The 26,176-nt window shown below is 48.2% G+C and overlaps 1 protein-coding gene across 1 annotated transcript in view; it reads right to left on the bottom strand.

The window, feature by feature from the left end:
• Positions 1–10,019: 10,019 nt before the first annotated feature.
• The window catches only part of SLIT3 (slit homolog 3 (Drosophila)), a gene marked incomplete at its 5' end in the record, with an annotated part of 547,731 nt that continues 531,574 nt past the window's right edge, over positions 10,020–26,176 (bottom strand). Inside the window, 4 exons of the mRNA XM_011997974.1 lie at positions 10,020–10,630; positions 13,756–13,964; positions 15,160–15,445; positions 17,142–17,296. Of these exons, the coding sequence (XP_011853364.1) occupies positions 10,395–10,630; positions 13,756–13,964; positions 15,160–15,445; positions 17,142–17,296 (886 nt within the window). The remainder of the gene's footprint in view (positions 10,631–13,755; positions 13,965–15,159; positions 15,446–17,141; positions 17,297–26,176) is intronic.

A 26,176-nucleotide genomic window follows, 5' to 3' on the forward strand; every position in this document is an offset into this window, starting at 1 on the left:
GCTCCTCTTGGGCTAAGGCCTGCCTAGCCTATGAGACTCACACCACTGAGCTGGGCCACCCAGACCCACAACCTCCTGTATTCTTCAGATGTGTGTCGGGCAGCCTCTCCTCCACCTATGGAAAATGTAGAATAGAGATCATTGTTCTCATAACCAAAGGTGGGGCAGCCTGGCAGAGTGGAAAAGCATGTGCTTTTAGACTCAGCCGACCCACCCAGCTCTGCAGTTTGCTAGCCGTGGAACTCCAGGCAATGACCTTTTTCTCTAAGATTCAGGTTCTTCATCTAGACTATGGGGATAACAACCCCTACCTTGCAGAATTTTCGTAAGGAATGGGAATAAACGTGCAAAAACTCTGGCACGTCCCAGTCACTCTGTAAAAGAGAGCTATTCCCATTATTTTCCCCCATAGTTGCATTGACTTTACTCCAATGCTTACACAAGGTCTGGTTTCAGTCTTCCAATTAATTAACTCGTCAGCTTTCCTTAATCCCATGAGTTCCAGTATCTTGCACAAGATATCCTGTATGTGGGAAAGAGTTCAACAACAGGCATTCATCAAGGGCTTGTTATGTGCAAATCATGGTGTTGTGGTGGAAAGGACATGGCATTGGGTTTAGACCAACCTGGTTCAAATCACCTCTCTGCCATCTCCTAGCCGTGTGATTCAGGTCTTTCTCACTGCTTAAATGAGGACAACTGAACCTGCTGGCAGCTTTGCTTTGGTCTTACACAAAAGGATGTGTATAAATGTGTGATCAAGAGTATGTGCTCGATGAATGTCAGATTTTTCATCTTATTCTGTGAATTCACCTTCTCACCTGTAACTAGGCAATCTTCCACTTCTCTAATCGCTGCTCTTACATCCTATCATCCACCATCAAAAGGATATGGGAGATGAAATCATTTTCAAAACAAGGTCACTGGAGAGGGGTCACTCTGAGATACACTTCAAAGGTGAATGAATCCCTCTTCAGCTAGTTATATTTCATTCTACAACTCAAAGTAGGGTTTAGCAGCTATTCTCTTTTTCCCTCTCCCTCCCTCAATTTAGGAGAACAGATATATTTTAGGCTGGGTTTAAAAATTTTAGTTTTTTGAGACAGGGTTTTGCTCTCTGGCCCAGGCTGGAGTGCAGTGGTGTGATCATGGCTCACTGCAGCCTCGAACTCCTGGGCTCACGTGGTCCTCCCAAGTAGCTGGGACTACAGGTAGGCATCACTATACCCAGCTAATTTTTAATTGTCTTGTAGAAACAGGGTCTTACCATGTTGCCCAGGCTAGTCTCGAACTCCTGGGTTCATGCAGTCCTTCCGCCTCGGCCTTTCAAGATACTGGGATTTTAGATATGAGCCACTATGCATGGCCTAAATTTTTAATTTCAAATGAAAATAGCATTTTGGGTCCAATGAAGAAAGTTTCAGGCCAGGTGCAGTGACCTGAAACTTTGGGAGGCTGAGGCTGTGGATCACTTGAGCCCAGGAGTTTGAGACCAGCCTGAGCAATATGGCGAAACCCTGTCTCTACAAAAAATTAGCTGGGCGTGGTGGCATATGCCTGTAGTCCCAGCCGCTCTGGAGGCTGAGGTGGGAGGATTGATTGAGCTAGGAAGTGGAGGTTGCAGTGAGCCGAGATCATGCCATTGTATTCTAGCCTGGGCAACAGAGTGAGATCCTGTCTCAAAAAACCAAAAAACAAAGAAAGTAAGTTTCACAGACTTATTTTCAAGAATGTTAGTAAGAAACAGTGTTTTTGTTGTTGTTGCTAAAATATCTGTATTTATCGCTTGTATTTATTTGGTATACTGGAGTCCACAAAGTAGCTATACCAGCTTTATTGCATCATATCAATATCGTATCATATTTTCTTAAAAACTATGGTGAGTAACTATTGTCTTATTTTTGCCGGACCAGGTTCTGTTCCCTCATTTCCTTGGTGAAACACTTTCTCATCCCCGACCACGTGTTTCTCATGTGATACAAGCTTGTCCAATGAGTGCTGTTTATTTTTTAATTTTTTCATAGCCCATGGGTGCTACTAAAATTACTGTTTATTGACCCTGCTGTTTCATCCAATGATGGACATTTGCCCCAAGGCAGGCTAATCAGAGCCAGTGAGACTCAATTCTGGGCTATCTCTCAGAAGCACTGGAGATGAGAAGCTCTCTTTCCCCTGGGCTTGAAATTGGTAGTATCTACAGCTTTCAGTCTGCAGCTGTTGGGAGTCAGTTTGCCTGTTTGCATAGGAGAGACTTCCTGAGAATGAAGCCCAGGCAAAACAAAGCCAAGTATGCCCAAGACACCCTGAGCTCTTATGACAGTGTATGAGCTCTAGGATCCAAACATCCATGTCTGATGCAGTAGGAACTACCCTAGGCCTTCCAGTTACCTGTCTCAACATGTTCCTTTTTCGCCTTAATTGGTTTGAATTGCTTTGAGCCTCTTGTAATCTACAGAGCCTTGATGATGTCAGTCTTGTCATTCTTCTTTCCTAGATAGAGAAACTGAAGTTCACATTGACGTTGCCAAAGTCAAGCAGCAGGATGCAGGGGAGGATGGGGTAAACCACCTGCCCCCTACACACTGGGCAAGTGGACCTGGAGGAGATGAGGCCTGCTCCCTTAGAATCTCCCTCAACCCTGCTCTCAAGCCTCATACTCCTGCCTCAGCCTCCTGAAGTGCTGGGATTTCAGGCGTAAGCCACCGTGCCTGGCCTAAATTTAATTTTTACTTTCAAGTGAAATTAGCATTTTGAGTCCAGTGAAGACAGTTTCAGGCTGGGGACAGTGGCTAATGCTTGCAATCCCAGCACTTTGTTCATCTCCTGTCCCCCTGCAGGGACTGGTAAATAAGGACATTTATAGTGTAAATAAGAGCAGCTTCTGTCCCTGCAGCACCTTACAAGGTTACCCTGAGTAGGCTAGATTCCTCTGCCAACCAGTTAATCCTGCTGTCAGTTACTAGAGTCGGTTTAGCATCCCTGGATGTATTTTTTTTTTTTTTTTTTTTTGAGACCGAGTCTCGCTCTGTCACCCAGGCTGGAGTGCAGTGGCACAGTCTCTGCTCACTACAAGCTCTGCCTCCTGGGTTCATGCCATTCTCCTGCCTCAGCCTCCCAAGTTGCTGGGACTACAGGTGCCTGCTGCCACGCCCAGCTAATTTTTTGTATTTTTAGTAGAGACGGGGTTTCACTGTGTTAGCCAGGATGGTCTCAATTTCCTGACCTCGTAATCCGCCTGCCTTGGCCTCCCAAAGTGCTGGGATTACAGGCGTGAGCCACAGCGCCCGGCGGATGCATCTTGAAGTTGAGCTGCTTGTGGCTTTTGAGTCATGATATCTTCACTCCCCTTTGAACCACCATAAAGAAATCCTTAGTCCTCATATCTTGATTTGAGAACCCAGTGATCTTTGCCTCCTGCCAGGGCTGCAATGAAGGGTAGAGTTCAGGAAATAGAAGCATAGCATTTTTATTTATCCTGTTCTCTATTTCTCTGTCAGCAGCAGGTCCAAAGGTGAGTGTCACATGCTCTGCCATGCCTTATGTTGCCTGAGCATATTAAATCCAGAATCCACTGCTCTGCATCTATTTTCAGTGACCAAGTGGTAAGGAGAAACAATGGCAGAAAGGATCACGGTGGTCCCCCATTGCCAGAAATGTCTTGGTCTTAGTTTTCCATCAACAATGGTGCTCTGGCTGGGTGTGGTGGCTCACGCTTATAATCCCAGCACTTTGGGAGGCCGAGCCATGTGGATCACCTGAGGTCAGGAGTTCAAGACCAGCCTGGCCAACATGGTGAACTACTAAAAATACAAAATTTAGCTGGGCATAGTGGCAGGCACCTGTAATCCCAGCTACTTGGGAAGCTGAGGCTGGAGAGTCGCTTGAACCTGGGAGGTGGCGGTTTCAGTGAGCTGAGATCGCACCACCACACTCCACCCTGAGCAATGAGAGCGAAACTCCGTCTCAAAATAAAACAAAGCAAAACAAAGCAAAACAACAACAAAAACAATGGTATTCTAAATACAGGTATAGACCTCCAGCCTGCCGTGTATTCCAACCCAGGCACCCTGAGAAGCTCACTATTTGTTACCTATTTAGCACTCCAACCTACTTCCTTCCTTGTGAGTGTGATTCTACCCAGGTATTCAGGGAAGGGTCTGATTTGGCTAAGCCAGGGTTTCTCAATCTTAGCACTATGAACATCTTGGGCAGGATAGTTCTTTGTTGTCAAGGAGCTGTCCTGTATATTGTAGGATGTTTAGCAGCACCCCGGTCTCTACCTACTAGATGCTAATAGCACCCTGTGCCCCAGTTATACAATCAAAAATATCTGCAGACATTGCCAGATGTCTCCTGGGTGAGGTCAACACCTCTCCCAGTTGAGAACCTCTGCTATAGATTGATATAACAGGGAATTTGAGATAGAGGGATATACATCTAGGTCCCAAATCTGGGAGGAGGGGCTCCTGGTATAAACATGGGAGATGGACACTGTAGGTTTCTTGACAGTAGCTCCTCCTGGCAGGAACACCCAGGCTGTCTGAAATGGTGTGTGTGAGTGTAGAATCCACTCCCTACCTATTTCAGATAAATGCACACTAAAATGTATAAAACTATGTCAAGGGCATCTTTGCTGGAGGCTTAGGGCCCCCAGTCAGTGTGGCCTTGTCTTGCTCAGGGAGACCTGAGGGAAGAAGGAGCAACGGGCTGGGGGCCACAGAGTCTAGCCCCTTTTTTAGCACCTGGTGCCTCTGCTGCCCACCAGTGTCTTGCTCTCACAGGAGTCTCCACAGGGCAGATGGAAAGCCATCTGCCAGGGAAGTGATGGTGACCTCCTGCCAGCCAGTGGCAGCCTCCAGACCCTTAGCAATCCTCCTTCTAAAAATGCATAGCCCTTGAGGATGCCTGAGGGCTGAGAGGCTGAGGGGCCTGCTTGCCCCTCCCGTCTCTGGGAGCCCCTCTCATGCTGTCTTGCCCAGGCCATCCTCTCTGGCTTCCTAAGTTGCTCAGGCTGCCCGCCTCCCTCAGATGACACCCACACAGGGCAGATATCTAGCAAGTGCCGCAGGGCCAGGTTCCTTCCCCTTCCATTTCTTGGTATTTGCTCCACCCCATGTCCCAATTCCTTAGGGAGGCCTTCTTGACCCCACTGCATGAAGCACCCACCCAGCTATTCTGGAATGTCTCCTCTTCTTTATTGGTGGAAGTGAACTTACCACTATTGGATGTTATCTTACTTGTTGATTGGCACATACCCCCTTAGTTAAAGTTTAAAGTCCAGGAGAACAAGGACTTGGTCTTGATCATCTCTGGAGTCCTCAATGCCTAAAATAGTCCCTGGCACATAGTAGAGGCTCAATAAATACTTGTTGAAGGAACCGAAAAAGGAGAAATTTAGGCATTGGAGTCCTATAAGGAGGAATATTCCTTCCCATATCAGTAGAGCGTTCTCTTCCTTTGAACTGGAGTGGCTTTCTCCCCCATGACCCTTGGCACCTTCTGTGGCTATACGGACCACATCCTCTGCTGACCCTAAGCTGTATGTTGGGTCTTCTCTTTGATGGTTCTGGGGAGCTCTGGATCCATTTTTCTCACTTCACGATCCAAGAAACTGATTCTTTCATCTAATTCCACACCAGACTTTCCCCAGACCCCATGAGTGCAGTCATGTTTGTTCCAGGGGGTTTGAAAATCAGGGGTAAAAATAAAGCAGACACCACAGAGCCGGGCTGAGTTATGGCAGTCATGAGAGCATCTCATAGCTCCTCTGTGACTCATCCATTTATTTTAATGACATCCGAATATGACAGTATATTGAAAAAAGAATGCATGTTATTTATTCCATACCAGGGAAGTGGCACTATAACACTGTTTTAAAAACATCTTAAAAAATTTCCTATTAGAACCTATCGCTGAGTTAGAAAAACAAGCTTTGCCAAATGCCCGATTATGCCTTTACTGGTCCTGCTAGCTGGCATGTTTCACTAACTTTCCTCTAGTGTTTCCTTTGGCACTGTTGAGCCCACACTACAAAACATGAACAAGTCCCACCAAATCACACTATGCCCTCAGCTTCCCCATCATCTGAGGGTACACCAGGAGACTGCTTTTGGGGAGGCAGAGGACACCCTCTGGGCCATTAAGAAAGTGTTAGAGGGTCTAACTCAGGCTTCACTCTGCCTGGACACCCACTGTGGGGTAGCAGGAAGAACTTTGGCCTGGGTGGACACCTGGGGTTAATTATCCGTGTGTTTTTGGTCTATGATCACTGCATTCTTCCATTTGTTCGACCCTCAGTTTTCCTGCCTACCAGTAATGCCCTACGACTCCTCCAGCTCTATCTGGGATCTTGAGTCTGAGGGGCAGGTCACTTGTTACTATGGGCTTCTGCTCCCAGCAAAGGCAGTGGGTGACTGCTTGACCTTAGGGTTCAGTCTGGTGATAGCTTTGTTTCTGGTAAAGGGAAAGGTTAGATCAATCCTGGTCCTGGCCTTTCCTGAAGGTCACCCTGGGGCTCTTTTTCCCTTTTTTTTTTTCCCTCTGAGCTTGGGAGTTCTCCCTCTTCTTGCCCCTCTTCTTGTCTTTTCGAAGCATCAGACTTGAGTTCCTTTCTATGAGATTGAGAAGGCAAAACCATCTTCTAACAAGGGCCTTTTGGCATGTCCATAACAGCAATAACAACAGTAATAATAACAACAGCATCTTACATTTAAGGTTTTTAGTTTACACTTTACAAAGGACTTTTAAGTACATAATCTCATTGGCCATCATACGGCCCATTGGTTGAGTCAAAGAGACCTTCTTTTCCCTTTCCTGAATCCTGCTCAGGGGGGACACAGCGTGAGCGGCCTCTTCTGCCCACGTGCATTGCCACACAAACACTGAACCACACTTTTTCAGGAACAGATTAACTGAACTCTTCCTGCCTCGTGGAATGTCCTGTTTCTAGAATGTGACTGCTCAAGGAGAGAGAGTTTTAATCATCATTTGTTAGAGGAACCTCATTCGGGGAGTATTTTCTTAATGGTCCTTGCATTTGGCATTTCTTAAAGTCAGGGCTTCCAAACTTGAGGGAGAAGGCTCAGAATTGTAAGGGACACACCTGGACCTTTTGCTGTCTTGGTGGATGGGGGCAGGATTCAGGATTGGGCCTGGGGTCATGAGCAGAGGGAGGTCTCAGGTTCCTTGGGAAGGCAGAGGAAAAGCTGGCAGCCTGTTGAGTCCTCCCAGAAAGCCAGTGACCCTGGGCGGGGCTCTTGAGAGGGCCGGCTGAGTAGGCTCCAGGCTGGGTGGGGAGAGGCTAGCAGGGGCATTGGTGGTGGGATAAGGCTCAGATACACCTGTTTTGGGGGAGAGGGGAGTTGGGAAGTGTGTTGGGCAGATCCCAGGACCCTCTTCAAGAGCAGAGCTTCTAAACTACCATAGACATTTGTGATCCATCTGGCTGGCAGTGTTTTCTAGCCACAAAGTAAACCACAGGGAGCTCTCAAGTCCATTTTGGGTGACAGCTCCGTCTCCTCTTTCAGGCCTTTATGCTGCCACAGCTGTCTTCCTAAACCAGAGCTTGTCTTGCTCTTCCCTTCCTCAAACAACCCTGCTGGCACCTGTGGCCTGTTTAGCATGCAAAGCTCTTTGCGGTCAAAACCCTGCCTTCATATCTACCCCATTTCTCTCTGCTCCTCAGTGTGCTTCCCATACTCCTGCCACCCTAGATTTTGACTCTTTCCCAAAAAAGCCAGGCCTTGCCATATCTCATTGCTTTTTAACAGGCCACTCCCAGAAAAGTTCAATTCCCTTTCCCACCTCTGGCAAACTCCTGTTCATCCTTGAAGACCTAGGACTAGAAATTCCCTCCTCTGGACAGTCACTTCCATTGCTTATATTGCCACTTGAGAGCACCTTGTGTAATAAGGCAATTGTCTGTTTTTATGACTGTTTTTGTCACAGGCTGTAGGATCCTCAAAGGCAGGACATGTTCATTTCCCACGAGAAGCAGGATGGTTTAGTGGTTGAGTGAGCAAGTTCTGGAGTCAGACAGCCTGGGCCCAGATCCTGGCTCTACAGTTTATTAGACATTTACTCTTGGGCAAGTTCTTTAACTTCTCTGTGTCTCAGTCTACTCAACTGTAAAACGAGTTAATAGTGTTTTAACTACATGGTGGTTTTGATAATTAAATGAATATATATCTATTTCACAATTAGAGTGGTATCTGATGTATAATAAAGTACTAAATAAATCTGCTATTATAATAATGTTTGAAACAGGCTGAACATAGTGGCTCACACCTGTAATCCCAGCATTTTGGGACTCTGAGGCAGGAAGTTGGCTTGAGCCGAGGAGGTTGAGGCTGCAGTGAGCTATGATTGAACCACTCTACTCCAGCCTGGCTGACAGCGTGAGACCCTGTCTCAAATGACAACAAAAAACAAAGCCATCATAAGGCATAGTACCTGGGACATAATGGAGATTTACATGCATATTTTTAGATAAATTCCTCAGCTATATCCCTCTCTCCCTTCTCTTCATCCCCTCCCTCCCTTCCTTCTTTCCATCCTTCTTCCACTTGCCTCATGTTTCTCTATCTTCGTTTCTTTTCTTTCTCTCTTCATTATTCCCTGAGTCTTTGGCCCACCATTGGTCTTCACAGAGCAACTAGGCTCCTCTAGGGACCCTGAGGGCTGAAAGGTCCAATGACTTCCAAACTCTTCTCCCTGAAACTCCTATAGTGGAGGCTCCTGGGGGAAGGAGGGATGGATGATGAGAGCCAGGGAATTGGTGTGAACAGCTGAGCCCTGGAAGATATGTGGCTAACCTGACGGGGTGGAAGGGGGCAAATGGGAGGGAGGGAGGGAGAGACATGGAAAGAAACAGGGGCAGGGAAGTCCCCTTCAGGAATGGAGGCAGAGGCTGGATAGGCTGCCCTTGATGCATAAGCCCTGGTCTCTAGAATCTTTCCAGATACTGGGGAGGGAGAAAGAGGAGTGAACAAGGCAGAACAAGAGCAGGAAAACATATCATCTTTCCTTTTCTGGCAGGGCTGCTCTGATGGATTTAAGCTGCCTGAATCACCTGTGCTCACCCATTCTAGAGAAAGAATCTCAAGCTTTGGGTCTGGACTTCCGGTCTGGCTCCTCCACTTATCTGGTTTGTGGCTTAAGACAAGTTCCAGAGCCTGTGAGGGCCTAAACTTCCTTCTTAGTGAACCGGGCTCTACTCTCTTATCCTTCCCAGGGAGGCAGGGGTTGCATAGATAAAATAAGGTAGAGTTTGGATATGCATTGGAAAGTGTCACAGATGGGCAAAGGGTCTCTATCATCATGATGGTCACCTGGAGGATCAGGTGGCAGAGGCCTGTCTTACAGCAAGAACCTCCAAGAACCTTCCAGAGTTGGACATCTACTAGTGCTGTGGGCAGGCTTGGCTCCCAGTCTTCCACTTCCCAGAAGGGCTACCTTCTCTCCTGGGATACCTTCCAATGAAAAATTACCTGGAAGGAGGAGAGGGGTCAGTGCATGGGTCCTGAGGAGACAGCATGATATTCTCTTCCCTCACCTCCTCTAGGAAGACCCCTCTCCTGGGGAGGAGCAGGAGAAATAGCAGCTGTTTTAAAGTTTGGTAAGACAGTTCCAGATGAAACCTGCAGCAGACTTCAATAGTCAGTCCTCGATTGGAAGCCAGGGCCAGCCAGGAAGGAGAAGAGGGGTCCCCCAGTGGGTTCAGACCCTGAAGGGGGGTCTGGGACAGACAGGGACAGCAATATTTTTGAGTGGCAGACTGAGAAGGCCAGGGCTCAGCAGCTTTTCTTAGAAGAACTGGGCATCTTGGGCACTGACATCCAGGACTCCGAAAAGCTGGGTAATTTTAGGGGAGGAAAAAAGAGGGAGTTAAAAAACAAGAAACAAAGATCTTTTCCTTCTCTCTCTTCCTCTTATTTCTTTTTCTGATCTCAATGAACAGCTCTTGGTTTACTGCCGACATAATAACGTTTCATAAACATGAAAACGTCTTCCTCCTTCCTCAGGCTATCATTCTTTATTCTTATCCTTTTGTTTTAAAGCATTTTTATTAGTCTTTTTTTTTCTTAAACTTTTAAACAGCTGTTTATAAAAACACAACAAATACAACACAAAACTTGGTAAAAATAACTCACTATATGGTACATATACTCAGATGGTGTGATATATTTATATAATAAAAGATGAAAATAGTCACTTTCCATAATAAAAATAAGTTCTATTTTTTTGTTTATTTTACAATATACTTAATATTCTCTTCTTCTTTAGCTTCCTCTCCAGCTTCATATCCTTCATGCTGAATCACCAGGGGGTTCCACATGGCTGTCCCAACCCCACCAAGCTGGAGTCTGAGAGGTGGCAGGCAGGCGGGCAAGGGCTTAGGAACACCCGAGGCAGCCGCACTCTAAGTGTCTCTCCACCTCTTCTACAAACGAGGAGCCGTCTGTGCACTGGAAGACGTATTTCCGTCGCTTGCTGCGGGTAGGCTGGCAGCACTGGGGCCCGCAGGCCCCATGACATTCCATGATGGGCACCTTGGAGGCTGTGGCACATGATGCATAACCTTTCTGGCGGCGGATCACCTCTCGGACTACTTGTCCCAGGCACGGATTCTCTGCAGAGGGCATAAAAGGGCATTGGTGGTCTAGGTGGCCAGCGGGACTGTCAACAGTTCCCAGGTAGGCTGCTTTGAAATACGTGTGCTCTGAAGACCATAAGAATGTATTCACTCATTCATCTGCCCACCCTCTATTTTACAAACAGGTACCTTTCCTGTACCAGGCTCTCTGCTAGGCTTACACCTAAGCCCTGAGGATATAAAGATGACAAAAACAGGCTTGTCCCTTCCTTCAAGAAACTTAAAGTCAAAAACTAAAACTAGATGAAGCAAACTGGTAGACCGTGGGCCAAATCCTGTCCCCAGACCAATTTTGATTACCCTACATATGCCTAAAAATTAATTAAATGCCAACATTAAAAAAGAAGGAGATTTCACCTGAAAATCTGGATTTCTGCCTTCCTTGAAAACCAGGAGGTCTGGCAGAGCTGAGCCTGCAACCCTGCGCTGCAGTGATGGCTGAAGCTGAGTGCTTTAGATGGGGCAGGTTATCTCCAGTTTGCCCCAGTCACCACCACTCCCAGTAGTCTGTCTCTCCCAGCCTAGGTCTAGATACTATTTAAGTGAAGATATTTAATAAGAAACTGAGGTAGATGCTATAAAGAAAGGAAGATGTTCATACAAGAACATACAGTATGTGTTTTTGTATGCTGTAAGACATTTGTATGCAAAAGGCATTTGACCTGGCCCAGGGAGGCTTCTCTAGGAAATGAGCCGGAGTTGAGGTCTGAATAAGAAGCAGGTGTTAATGAGGCTTTGGGATGAGCTTTTCCTGAAGGCCTAGAAATAACTGCAGGGCGGGAAAGGGCACCCTCGTATCTGCTTAAACACTCTGGACCCTGACCCACCTTTTCATTTCCACCCCTCTACTGTCCTCACTACAGTGGGAGAATGTCTGCAGCAAGGCACCTGAGGAAGGGAGCCGTGACCCTTGACAAGTCGCAGTTCCCATGTCTGAAAAACGGTAACACATTTTCCTGTCCTTCCAGCAATTCCCAGGCTGTTACGAGCACCAGAGGAGATTGTGAAGGAGAAAGGGCTTTCTGCATTTTAAAGCTTCAGGTGTTGTTAAAAGTCTTTAAAATTATGAGATTGTTAAAAGGGTTAGAAAGAGGTTAATGACTGTGTGCATGTGTGTAACATGGGGAGAGAAGGGGAGCGTAGATGGGGCAACATGCTAATGACTGAGGGGAAGGGATTAAGCTGTTTATACTGCCCTGACAGTTTTTCTATAAATCTGAAATTATTTCAAAATAAGTTATTTAATAACATTTTAAAAATGAGTTTTGGTTAAGAATAGTATTTCCTGTAGGTATAAAATGTGGAAAAGTCCTCAAGGGACGGGGTGGACTGCCTGGGATCCTGGTGGCAGGGAGCAAAACTTCTCAGTGTCCATGCAGGAGAAAGACCCCCCAAGGTAAGACAACTATTTTAATATTAATATAATTTTCCTTTGTTGAGCTCACCTCAAAATTACATGATAAAATGATAAAGGGGCCACTAACCGAGATAAGTAATTTGATGGTTCTGACTAGGTCAGACCAAAGAACTGGCTTCTGCTGACCCAGTAAGGGCAGGAGGGTTGGATGGAGGCTGTGGAGCAACGTCCTCTGCTTGGATACATATGCGAATCATTGCAAAACGCAGGTTCTGACTCGAAAGGGCTGGGGTGGGGCCTGGGAGCCTGCGTTTCTAAGTGACTCCCAGGTGATGTCAATGGTGCTGGTCAATGTCAGGGGGCCACGCTGACTGGCTAGGGTTTCATTAGCTTTGAAGGCATGGCATCTCAAGGGCCAACAGCTGGAAAAGAGGAGAAAAGAACCATCCAGACTACTCATGTGTCCTCCCTGCAGAGGTCCACTGAGGACCATTTTCTATACTTGTTTCATCTTTAAAAAGTCCATGCTTGAGAATCTTAACTTTGGCCACATGAATTATCTGCACTTTTGTTTCTTCTCGGAGACAGGGTCTGTCTCTGTCACCTGGGCTAGAGTGCAGTGGTACATTCATGGCAGCTTCAAGCTCCTGAGCTCATGCGATCCTTGCACCTCAGCCTCCCAAAATGCTAGGATTCCAGGTGTGAGTCACCACTCCTGGCCCTATCTAGATGAGGAAGTGAATCACAAGTATGCTGCTCAACGCCATGCAGATTTGAGACAGGGTCTCACTCTGTCACCCAGGTTGATCTTGGCTGACTGTAACCTCCGCCTCCCAGGTTCAAATGATTCTCTTGCCTCAGCCTCCAGAGTAGCTGGGATTACAGGCGACCACCATGATGCCCAGCTAATTTTTGTATTTTTAGTAGAGACAGGGTTTCACCATGTTGGCCAGGCTGGTCAAGGTCATGCAGATTCTAAATGACAGCTTGGCCTTCATCGTGACAATGTTGCTTCTGACTTTCCATCTCGCGTACTCTTTCCAACAACCCTATAAGGAAGCACAGTAGCCAGCCTCCAAGATTGCCCCCAGTGACTACCCCCTTCTGGTACTGATGCCCTTTATGTGGTCCCCTCCCTCACTGAATGCACCTGACCGACGTAACAATGCAGTGTGTTGGAAATGACAGCATGAGTGACTTCCAATTGTAGGTCATATAAGACATGTGGCTTGCTCTGTCCTGGACTGTTCACTCTGGGACATGCCAGCTGCCCTGGCGCAAGGACCCTCAAAGAGCCTTCATGCAGAGCTGCAGGGCAGAACTGGGACCTCCCACCAACACCCAGCACCATGGGAGTGCAGCACATTGGAAGCAGATTCTGCTGCCTCGGGTTAGCTTACAGAGAACTGCAGCCCTGGCTGTGTCGAATGCTACCCCGAGAGATCCCAGCTAGGCTCTTTCTGAACTCCCAACCCACAGGAAAAATGTGGGCTAAAACAACGTTTTTTGTGGTTTTGAGCTGCTATGGTTTGGGACTAACTTGTTATGCAGCACTAGATAACTGATACAGGAAGGTGTAGCATTGCCTCCGTTTTCAAGTTGAGGGAATTGAGGCTCACAAAGTGACTGAACCAAGGTCATGCAGCCTTTAAGTGGCACAGCCAGAACTGGGACTGAGGTGATCTGGATATGAAGTCCAACTCTGACCCCCACTTCCTCCCTCCCACAGGCACAGCAGACCCACCTTGCTGGCAGTGCTCGCCGCTAAAGCCGGGCTGGCACAGGCAGTAGGGCTCCCCTTGGTCTGAGATGTGGCACTGCCCATGGTGACACTTGAAGGCTGAGCAGGCGTTGGCAGAGTCATTCTTGTTGTCACACAAGGCCCCTCCGTAGCCCTCGGCACACTTGCACATGTATGAGGTCCCGGTTGCCACACATTTTCCATGGTTGCAGCTAGGGGCAGAGAGGAGGATGAGAAGGGAACTGGATCAGAGTTGGTGCTGCTGAGGACTCCCTCTGTCCACCCAGCCAGGGACCAGGGGACCCAGAGCTGAGTACAGTCCAATAGCTTTCTCCATTTCCTAGGCTGAGCATCTCTTAACCACCTTGCTTCCCCTGGCCAACCAGCCAGAAGCCTGCGAGTGTCACCCAGTGTGAGCTGTCACCACAGCAGAAGCTGGCTTGCTGATTTACACACACACCCCATGCAGCCAAGTAGCAAACAATTGCTTGAAAGAATCTAGCCATTCTCTAAACATTTTAATTGCTTTACCATCTTAAATAAGAATTACTACCACCCCACTACTACCAGCAGGTACCCCTGGCTATGTACCAGGAATTGTGTTAAGTGCTTTACACCCAGTATTGCTCTGAATTTCCATCACAACCTCTTGTCTGCTGCTCCTACGCAGTACATTTCACCTGTGGGAAAAGATGAAGGTAAAGCCTATATCCTGAATCACGACGCATCACTGCCCCTGGCGGAATGACATGCAGAGCCAGGATCCATGTTATAGAGTCAAACACACACACACATATGCTCAAGAGCAACACAAGAACCTCCAACCCTTTATAGCTGTCCCTTATTCCTGATCCAAAAGATCATTTCCTGACTGGTTTAGCCAATCACATTTCCAGTGTTGGCTCTGGTGTTTGTTTTGGCTGATTCAGGTTTCTTAACACTGACAGTACTGGGTTTCCTATATTTAGCATGATGCCTGTCACATAGTAGGACCTCAGTAAATCTTTGTTGAATGAGTAGTTGCTTAAACTATTAAATGTGGCTTGATGTGTGGTTATATACACCTCACGCCTTGCACAGGCTGAGTCTGCCCACGTGGGCGACTTTTTCTAATTCCCACAGAGGCAACGGGGGCTCACTGTGGCTCTGGACAGGTTCTAAGGGCCACCTGGCAGAGACGAGTGTTTTGAGCAGGGCCCTCTTATGCTGATCCCTCCAAGCAGCTCTTGTTGCTCAGACGTGTAAGCTCAGTCTCTTGACCTCTGAAGCAGTTACACTTCCACAGATTCTATCCGCAGTCTGACTGCAACTCCTCCAGCCTCCAGTAGTGCCTAGTTCTCAGGTAGAGTAGAGATTGAGGCCATGCTGGGAGCCCGAGCACACAGCCAGGGCTCCTGGGACACTGACCTGTGGCCAAGGCAGGGGTCCCGGGCCTCCTGGTCGCAGAGCGGGCCGGTCCAGCCCGGGTGGCACTCGCACACCACGCTGTCCTTCTCCACGGAGCGACACAGGCCGTGCTTGCACACGGTGCAGGACTTGCAGCCTGGTGACACCCCCAGGGACTGCGGCGGGAGGGCCTTGAAGTCCTGCAGCTCATTGTTGATGCGCACCTCGTGGATGCATCCGTGGAAGCCGCCTAGAGGCCGGTCCGTGCCCTGGCGCAAGGCAGAGAGGCCGGTGGAGGTGGGGATGCCTGTGGGAGAGGAGCCAGGACAGTGGCCTGAAGACCCTCCCCTGCCACCCTGCTGTCCTCAGAGAAAGCGCTTTCCACACATTGATGGCTAGAACTCTGGGCCTCTGATGTTCAAATGAGGTTAATGGGCCAAAACCTCAGACCTCGTCCATACAGGGACATGCATCTTTGGTCCTGCACTGGGACTCCTTAAAAAAACGTGGATTTGTTGCCAATATGTAATATTAGAAAATTTCCCATAAAAATTTGTATATTGGACTCCCCTAGAAAAAAAAACGAGATTATCTGGTCACCCACTGCCCTATGACCCCACTGGCTGAACCGAGGGGACCGTCCCCCCCGCATAGGCAAGTGCACCAAATAACCAGCTGTCCCCACCAGGCTCCTCGGCCCTTTGATGCAGGCCTCACAAGAGAAGCCAGGGCAGGCGAGCTACAGCTGAGGAGAGAAGATAAGGTTTTGGGGAGCTGTTTCATCAATGAAACTTTAGGGTTCAGGGTTTTAGACCAGTTTGCTGCCTTATATACTGTGTACCCCTCTTCTCAGGGTCTTCAAGAGACTGGTAGTAAAGATGTAATTTGCTTTTCAATAATTGGTATTTTTGCTCCCCTTCTACACCGTTCCCTGCCCACCTTCTACAGTTGAGAGCCTGGGACTAGCCTGGAAGCAGGGCACCCAGTTCTGTTCTGGCTGCAGGTGGGGCACAGGGCACGGTCCTCCTCCAGGGATAAGTGGTGTCCCTTCTGGGGCTGCCCTCGGCCCAGAGCTTTCCCTGGCTTCCGTGTGTCTGAACCTCCCGTTAACAACGCCCTCTCCTGCGCCCGTGCTCATCTCTGCAGGTGGACTCTGGGTAAAGTCTCGGGAATCTTAGGATTGAACGAGCAGTTCTGGTAGCTTTTTTTTACACTTAACCCTTTGAGAACTATTGGTGCAGGGGCTGCATTTCAGGCCTAGACTCTGCCAAGCTGATGGCTACTTTTTTGTGTTTTGTTGTCATTGTTGCTGTTGTTTTAAAGACAAGGTCTCATTCTGTCACCCAGGTTGGAGGGCAGTAGCACAATCATGGCTCACTGCAGCCCCAAACTCCCAGGCTCAAGCGATCCCCCGCCTCACCCTCCCAAGGAGCTGGGACTACGGGGGCTCACTACTGTGCCCAGCTAATTTAAATATTTTGTAGAGATGACGTCTCACTGTGTTGCCTAGGCTGGTCTCGACTGGACTCAAGCGATCCTCCCACGTCAACCTCCCAAAGTGTTGGGATTACAGGTGTGAGCCACTGCACCTGGCCTACTTCCATTTTTGGCCTTAGATTTTAATCTCAAACTTGTTCTTTTACATTCATTAATCGAACCTCCCAGGGTTTGAGGAGGTGGCAGAGCAGAGGGAATATGACCTGATGCCGGCAGACTTCAGCAGAGCCTAGACCCTGCTTCCATCCCCTGCCTTCCCCTTCTCGCCCCTTCCCGTCACAATGTGTAGTTTCCAGGAGTCCTGTTCTCTTTCCTTTCCAAGCACCTGTCCTAAATTCTCTTTTCTCCATGGCCTGGCTAGTGCTTATTCACCCTTTTAGAGATCAGCTTCATTGTCCCTTCCTCCAGGAAGCCTTCCGTGATTGGCTTTGGCAGTGGCCTGGGTTTCGGAACTGGAGCACAGAGGGCCAGAGGGAGGTAGAGGTGGTAGGGAAAGAGGGCATTACCTCCAAGGTAGAGGGGGCTGTTGATGCCCACTGCTGGCTGCTTCTGGAGCTTCCCCAGGCTCTTGGGAGTTCCTTTGTCCACTACCAGGTTCAGGGTCTGGTTTAACATCACCAGCTCCACACTGTGAAACTGCCCGTCATTCACTGTCTCCACGCTGGCCAGTAGAGAAGGGGAGAAAGCCAGAGAGTTCACTAAGTGCCTTCCATGGCTGGGCCCTGGGCTGTGGACTTGACCTGCATTGCTTACATTTTGTTTTACTTTTTATTTGGAAATAACTTTAAACTTACATAAGTTGTAAAAATAAAAACAATAGAGAAGATGCTTATTACCCAGTTTCTCCCATTACTTTTTACTCCAATGTGCTTATGGTTTTTTCTCTGCATTGTATATACACACACACATATTTCTGAACCATTTAAAGGTAAGTTACATACATCACAGCCCTTTATCCTTAGATTCCTCAGTGTGCATTTCCTAAGGACAGAGATATTCTCTTACATAAGCACAGTGCAGTTGTCAGCTTCGGTGAATTTAACATGGATACCACACTGTTATCTAGTCTATTATCTATTCCAATTCTGCATTGGACCCAACAATGTCCTTTACAGCATTTATTTCCTTCCCGTCCGAGATTTAGTCTAGGGTCAGGTATTGCATTTGGCTATCATTATTTGCATTCTTTTCTGTTATTTCATAGAGTTAAGCAAACTCCATTCATAGACCACCTTCTCAATTCCTGCTCTATCTGCATGCTGCCTTCGACCACTATTTACTCAACACACTGGTTCTTTTCAATTGCCCAATTTCCCCCTTAAATATCAGTAAGGGTAAAGGTTAGTTAGCATTGTTCTAAAAAATAGTTCTGATGTGATTTTTATATTTTTTTAGTACATATAAAACAAACTCTCTCACAGTTAAACTTTCAGCAGTTTGCTGTTGTCCCCCCTAAAGTAACCTCATGTACCACCAGTGGTATGCATGCCATGTTTGGGGAAATAGTGCCTTATAATACTCGTGCTAGGTAAGTGTGGGGAAAAGAAAGAGAGATCAGACTGTTACTGTGTCTATATAGAAAGAAGCAGACATAAGAGACTCCATTTTGTTCTGTATTTGAGATGCTGTTAATCTGTGACCCTACCCCCAAACCTGTCCACGAAAGAGACACGTGCTGTGGTGACTCAAGGTTTAACGGATTTTGGGCTGTGCCGGGTGTGCTTTGTTAAACAAGTGCCTGAAGGCAGTATGCTTGTGAAAAGTCATCACTATTCTCTTAATCTCAAGTACCCAGGGACACGTACACTGCCAAAGCTCGCAGGGACCTCTACCTAGGAAAGCTAGGTGTTGTCCAAGGTTTCTCCCCATGTGATAGTCTGAAATATGGCCTCGTGGGAAGGGAAAGGCCTGATCGTCCCCGAGCCTGACGCCCGTGAAGGGTCTGTGCTGAGGAGGACTAGTATAAGATGAAAGAAGGCCTCTTTGCAGTTGAGATAGAGAAAAGCATCTGTCTCCTGCCCATCCCTGGGCAATGAAACATCTCGGTGTAAAACCTGATTGTATGTTCTGTTTACTGAGAAAGAAGAAAACCGCCTTAGGGCTGAAGGTGGGACGTGCTAGTGGCAGTGCTGCTCTTTATGCACTAAAAAGGTTTATGGAGATGTTTGCATATGCATATCAAGGCACAGCACTTTTCCTTAAACTTATTCACATCACAGAGATCTTTATTCATGTATCTTACTGCTGACATTCTCCCTACGATGATCCTATTATCCTGCCACTTCCCTTTTTCTAAAATGGTAAAGATAATGATCAATAAATACTGAGGGAACTCAGAGACCGGTGCAGGCGTGGGTCCTCTGTATGCTGAGTGCCGGTCCCCTGGGCCCACTTTTTCTTTCTCTATACTTTCTCTCTGTGTCTCATTTCTTTTCTCAAGTCCTTCCTTCCACCTAACAAGAAATGCCCACAGATGTGGAGGGGAAGGCCACCCCTTCAGGTAAGCGTGTTATCTCTACTTCAGAAATGAGGAAACGGTAGCTCAGGGAGGCTAAGGAATTTACCTAAGGCACCATAGTTGGTAAGTGATAGAGCAAGGATTTGAACTGCCGTCCAGGTCAAATGTCGCTAATCTGAAAATCTCCAAAAGCTCACACTTTTTGAGTGCCCACATGATGCTTGAAGGAAATGCTCATTGGAGGATTTTGGATTTCAGATTTTCAGATTAGAGATGCTGAACCAGCATAATGCAAGTATTCAACACTTTGGGTTCCAAAAGTTTTGGTTATGGGATATTCACTTTTTTTTTTTTGAGATGTAGTCTCACTCTGTCATCCAGGCTGGAGTGCAGTGGCACGATCTTGGCTCACTGCAACCTCCGCCTCCTGGGTTTAAGCAATTCTCCTGCTCAGCCTCCGAAGTAGCTGGGATTACAGGCTCATGCCACCACACACAGCTAATTTCATGTTTTTAGTAGAGATGGGGTTTTTACCATGTTGGCCAGGCTGGTCTTGAACTCCTGACCTCAAGTGATCCACTCGCCTCAGCCTCCCAAACTGCTGGGATTACAGGCATGAACCACCATGCCTGGCTGGTTATGGCATATTCAGTCTGCACATCCCACTTCCCCATGCTGCCTCTAACAGGGCCAGCAGCCACTCACCGAGGGCCCAGATGAGCCAGACGTGGTGCTAAGTGGTTCACTTATTTGAACCTTACAAAAATTCTATGAAGTGGGTGCCAGATATTCTATTTCACAGATGAAGACACCAAGGCCCAGAGAGGTTAAGTGATTTACCTGAGGTCACCCAGCGAGTACAGGCAAGAGACAGAATTTGTAGGCAACACTTTTGACTCCCAAATTCTGCTCTTTCCAGCACTCTACCCTCGGCAGGGGCTGGGAGGGAACAGTGGTGGGACGTGATGGGAGTTGGGGAATGTGACACCTCTTCCTTCCCTGAAGGTCTCTGAGGAGTAGACTGAGCTCTGTCTTATCTATTCAGGTATCAGGGATACATAAGGAGGCTCCCTCTCTCCTTGAATTCTCCCTGACAAATCCCTGTTGGCTCCAACAAGAGGATCCCGGCAGGGGGTGGCACTGATTATCTAGGCAGGCAGAGGACCGTTTCAGTGACTAACTCAGATTTAGAAATTTCAGCAGCCAAAAAGGCAAGAGAAATGCTTGGGAGAAGACAGGCTAAATTGAGGTTTAGTGAAGAAAACAGTCCATTCTAGCCCCTTACTGCTGGATGGAACCATAACCAATCATAGGAACAGAACATCCCAGTCTCATTTTCCTCCTCTGTAAAAGGGGAATAATAACCTCACAGAACTATCGTGATGTTCAAATTAGAGTGGGTACATGAAAGTGCTTTGTCACCAGGCATGGTGGCATGTGTCTGTATCACTAGCTACTTGACAAGCTGGGAGGTTGAGGCAGGAAGACCACTTGCGCCTAGGTGTTCGAGTTTAGCCTGGGAAACAGCACAACCCCTATTTCTTAAAAACAAAAAACAAAAAAGCACTTTGTCAATTACCGGGAAAATGTGAGCAGTTATTTTAGTGTTATTTAGAAGACTAACAAGTACCACTGCCTGCAAAGCTAGTAATCCCCGCTCTAGTGTTGATCCCTGGGAGAAGGTGATGGCAGAGGACACGCAGGAGCCCAGGACCCACTCAAATCCATTGGAAAATTTCTCCTCCCACTCATTCATCCAATATCCACCCATCCATTCAACCACCCATGCTTCCTTCCCATCTATTCTACCTATTCACCCATCCACCCTCTTCTCCATCCATCCACCTAGCCATCTCTCCACCCACCCACCTACTTATTTATCTACTCTCTTCATCCATTCATTCCATCACATCCATCCATCCTTCATCTACCCTTCATCCGCCCACCCATCAAGTGTCTGCTATGGGCCACCTCATCCTGAGTGCTGTGGATCAGTGACAAACAAGGAATATAGGGTAACTGCACTCACAAAGCTTCCATTCCACTTTCCTTAGCCTTTCCTGTGAATCAAATGACAGCGTATCAATGTAAGGTCTAGCCAAGAGATAGGCTAGTGGGAGGTGGAGTGGTGGGTAAAAGAGTCCACAGAGGAATCTGGTTTTGTGATGGGGATCCAAAAAGCCCTATGGAGGTAGAGCTATTTCTATTTCAGAAGCCTCCAGCTGCTCCAAGTTGCAAGCTGAGGGCAAGGCAGAGGCCTGTGATCCTATGGATGGGCTGGTAAAAGCAGGAAGGGGAGGGATGAGGGCCCCGTGCAGAGACCATAAACTGTGACCTTGAGCCCTCACACAGTTTTCCAACAACACATGCAAAAATATGCAGGTGCATCCCACAGCGTCCTAGAAATGGATGCTGTTTGGATGCAAATGAGCTCACCATCCTGGAGGTGTGTCAACAGATGCTGGGCAGCCACCTGTCAGAAAGGGAGCTGTCAAGAGGCTGCAGCTCAGGCATTCCCTTCCAACATTACGATTCAGGGAGTCAGGGCAGCTGTTTTCCCATTATAGACACACACACAGACACAGCGAACACACACCACCTGCTCCTGCCTGGCAGCTGGCTCCAGGCCCAACTCCTTCTCCCCTTCCTGCCATCCCAGGTGCTGGTGTGTGGCCTCCAGGGGTACCCGGCCTGGAGACAGTGGTCTGGCAGAAGTCACAGATCAGAGAGGGCTGTGTGGTCACTGGCTTCTGCCCTAGACAGAGTGCTGGGTTCTGTAGTGCCCCAGCACTGGGCTTCCTGGAGGGCCTCATCTGATGCCCACATGGGAGAGTCCTAGGTAGGCTCCAGGTATAGCCTTCAGCCAGGTCATGCTTTGTGGAGAGAGATCTGGAATCACACTGGGTCTGTCAGCTGAGGGACTCTGGGCAAGTCACACCACTTCTGTAAGCCCCTGTTTCTGCTTCTATTCAGTGAGTTTTATATTCATTTTACAACATTGGTTTTTTTTTTTTGGTTGTTTTTAGTAAGAGACAGGGTCTTACTCTGTTGCCCAGGATGGATGCAGTGGTGCAATTGTCGCTCACTGCAGCCTTGAAGTCCAGGCTCAAGTGATCCTCCCGCCTTGGCCTCCCAAAGTGCTGGGGTTACAGGTCACTGCACCTGGCCTACACTGCATTTTGTTTGTTTGTTTTCGTTGTTGTTTTTTTGAGATGGAGTCTCGCTCGGTCACCCAGGCTGGAGTACATTGGTGCGATCTCAGCTCACTGCAACCTCCACCTCCCTGGTTCAAGCAATTTTCCTGCCTCAGCCTCCCGAGTAGCTGGGATTACAGGCACCTGCCACCATCCCCGGCTAATTTTTGTATTTTTAGTAGAGACACGGTTTCGCCATGTTGGCCAGGCTGTTCTTGCCTGACCTCAAGTGATCCTCCTGCCTTGACCTCCCAAAGTGTTGGGATTATTTACGTGAGCCACCATGCCTGGCCCTACACTGGTTTTAATGGGCAGTACGTGGCCACCGACACCTAGCAAGTGCTCAGTGAAAGGTGGAAGTGATGACTCCTCGACCTTACTCTGGGCTTGCTGGAGCTGGGTGTGGCAGCCACTGGGGTGGGGGAGTAGGTTTGTGAGCCCTGGAAGAGCCTGCCTACGGATTTCACAACCTTACAGCCACCCAGGGCTTTGAGTCTCTGTATACTCCCACTGGCTCATTCCCATTTCTGAGGAGGGGACTCTTGTGAGTCCCATTTTAGGGAAGGAAGCTAAGTAACCTGATGGAGGCCACACTGCTAAGAAGTGCTGAAACTGAGGTTCCAAGTCAGGATTGCTTCCAAATCCAAACCTCCCAGAACATTATCTATGCCAGTAGGTACTCATGGGTTAACAGGTCTCTTCTTCCTGGCACCTTTTAACCAAGTCTCTTGGATATAATGACTGAAGCCAGTGTTTTTCAAACTGGGTCCCTGGAGGTTCAGGGTAGGCAGTGCTAAAGGCTCTGGCTTTTTACCAGCATCCTTAAGTCAGGATGCCTCCATTTCTACTTGCCTTAAAAAAAAAAAAAAAAAAAAAAAAAAATCATGGCTGGGCACAGTGGCTCACACCTGTAATCCCAGCACTTTGGGATTACATCCTTGAATTCTCCCTGACAAATCCCTGTTGAGGATTTGGGAGGCCAAGGCAGGCAGATTACGAGCTCAGGAGTTCGAGACCAGCCTGGCCAACATAGTGAAACCCCGTCTCTACTAAAAATACAAAAAAGTAGCCGGGCGTGGTAGCGGGTGCCTGTAGTCCCAGCTACTCAGGAGGCTGAGGCAGGAGAATCACCTGAACCCAGGGGGTGGAGGTTGCAGTGAGTCAAGATTGTGCCACTGCACTCCAGCCCAGGCAAGAGAGCGAGACTCTGTCTCAAAAAAAAAAAAAAAAAAAAATCATTAAATCTTAGCCTTTGAAAAAAAATAATGGGAAAATGGCTCTACTGTGACAAAAGTAGAGAAAAAAATGGAAAACACAGTAACAACCTAAGGTTCACGCTAAAAGAAATATAGTGGTCCCAAGCCCCAGTAATTAGTCTCCTGGAGAGATATCTAAGGATTTCAGGGCAGAGAAGGGGCTCTGAGGGTCTTCCTTATTATCTGCCGGGCCAGACTGAACTGGTGCCAAGTGGGAGGTGGAGAGCTCTGGAGTTGTCAGGGCGGGGCTGGATGCATCCTGTCTGGAACTGGCATGACCACAGGCATTGGCCAGAGTGGCCTGTGGCCTTTTTGCCTTTGCTTTTATTTATTTATTTTTGAGATCGGATCTTGTTCTCTCACCCAGGCTGCAGTGCAGTGGTGCAATGACAGCTCACTGCAGCCTTGACCTCCAGGGTTCAAGTGATCCTCCTGCCTCAGCCTCTCAAGTAGCTAGGACCATATGTGTATACTACTATGCTTGGGTAATTTTTTATTTTTTGCATAGGTGGAGTCTCACTGTGTTGCCCAGGATACTCTCAAACTCCTGGGCTCAGGCGATCCTCCTGCCTTGGCTTCCAAGAATGCTGGGGTTACAGGCATGAGCCACCATGCCTGGCTTTCTTTTGCTTTTAATAATAATGGTGGATACGTGTTAATCTCTTAGTAGAGGCCGGGCATTGTGCTACCCTATGCTAAGCAGTTCACTTGCATTCTTTTATTTAACCCTAACAACCCTCAGGAAGGAGGCACACTTTTTCCTCCATTTTTCAAATAAGAGACTTAAGGCTCAGAGACTTAAGGTGCTCAGCCTGAAGTCTTAAGGGACTTGAGGGAGGGAAGGTTTGTTATTCCTCTAGGTGATGCTTGCTCTAACCTGAATGCTGAGTTGTGACCACTAGGTGGCGATAGAACCTCACAGTAACAAAGAGTTCCTGGGATTTCGGGTAGGCAGCAAGCAGAGACCTCAGGCCCCACTGCAGCAACCCCCTACTCCTGCAGCACAGCCTACACTCTCTCGGCTCTGTCCTTCATGTCCCAGAGCCTGCACGGTGGGAGAGCTGGTTTGGGTGGAAAACTGACCCGGATTTAAATCCTAGTTCTGCCACTCACTGGGTTTCTAACATGAGACTTCTCATGCCTAAAACAGGAGTGAGGATCTAACAAGACAAAGACCTTGGCAGTGGATAGGATTGTAGAAATCAAGACTCGGAGAGCACGCACTGCGTTGCATTCAAAGAGCACATCCACACGGTGTTTTAAAGTGCCTAACATTCAAAAACTTAGATAGCTAACATAGAAACCCCGCTGGTCCCGCTTCTCTTGATAATCTGCATTCCCGCACGGCAGCGTCTGCTGGAGCTGAGGCCAGCCACTCCTCTGGATGGGGCTCCACCCTCCAGGCTACTGCAGCCCCCACCACTTCTTATGGGGACTACAGCCCATTTTCCCCATGTCTGTTACCTATGTGGCCATTTGGCCTTGCTGGCAGGTGAGTCTGGCCTTCTCACAAGTCTCAGTGCCAAGGAAGAGTGAAGTCTGTCCCCATTCTGGGGCGAGGAGGGGCTCAGGTGGGTTTTTCTGTATATTTTCCCTGCGGCCTGGAATAGAATCTTCATGTTCCCTCGTCACCATTTGTGATTATGGCTGTGCAGATGAATAACATCAGGCATGGACAGAATGGAGACCATGGAATCTAGCCTGCAGGTCCCTGCTGGGAACCCAGGCTGCTATCCTCACTCTGAAGCTGGTTAGTGGGCCTTAGTGGGCCAAAAGCTGCCAACTCCCCTGATTAGAACAGCTTTGGTTGGGCTCCCTGGCTCTGGCCCTGAGGCCAAGGTGGCCTTCCTGGGTGGCTAGAGGTTATTGCACTGATGCTGAGGAAGAGATCTCATTTTTTGTGGCTGGACTGGCCTCCTGGTCCCCTCAGCTGCCTGTCAGCTCAGCCCGTGCCCTCCATTAACCCCAGCCCTCCCATGTGACTTCCATGCAGGCTGATGGGGCCTCCTCCTCCCCAGGGCTTCCTTGCTGCTCAGCCTGAGAAAATGCTTTTGAGGCACAGGTCATGTCGCAGCTCAAACACCAGCTCCTCCTCCAAGGTCCTCCAAGCAAAAATATTTGCTCCTGGGGGGCACAGTGGCTCACGCCTGTAAACCCAGCACTTTGGGAGGCCAAGGTGGGCAGACTGCTTCAGCCCAGGAGTTCAAGACCAGCCTGAGCAACATGACAAAACCCTGTCTCTTCCAGAAAAAAAAAACAAAAATTAGATGTTGTGATGCACACCTGTAGTCCCAGCTACTCAGGAGGCTGAGGGAGGAGGATCACTTGAGGCTGGGAGGTGGAGGTTGCAGGGAGCTGTGATCATGCCACTGCACTCCAACCTGGGTGACACAGTGAGACACTGTCTCCAAAAAAACCCAAAAAACAAAAAAAATCTTTGCTTCATCCTTAGTGTTCCTGTATGACCCCAGGGTCTCCAGTGAGCATGAGCTGATTCTGCTGTGCAGCCACTGCTTGTTGATATGTGTGTCTTCCTCCCTGGACTGTGTGTGTTTAGCTATGTGGCCCCTGCACTTTACCTAGCCCAGGGTCTGGCCCAAACGTGGGGCCTGACAGATGTGGAATGAGTGAGA

Source organism: Mandrillus leucophaeus, unplaced genomic scaffold, assembly GCF_000951045.1.
Source record: "Mandrillus leucophaeus isolate KB7577 unplaced genomic scaffold, Mleu.le_1.0 Scaffold115, whole genome shotgun sequence".
Lineage (NCBI taxonomy): Eukaryota > Metazoa > Chordata > Mammalia > Primates > Cercopithecidae > Mandrillus > Mandrillus leucophaeus.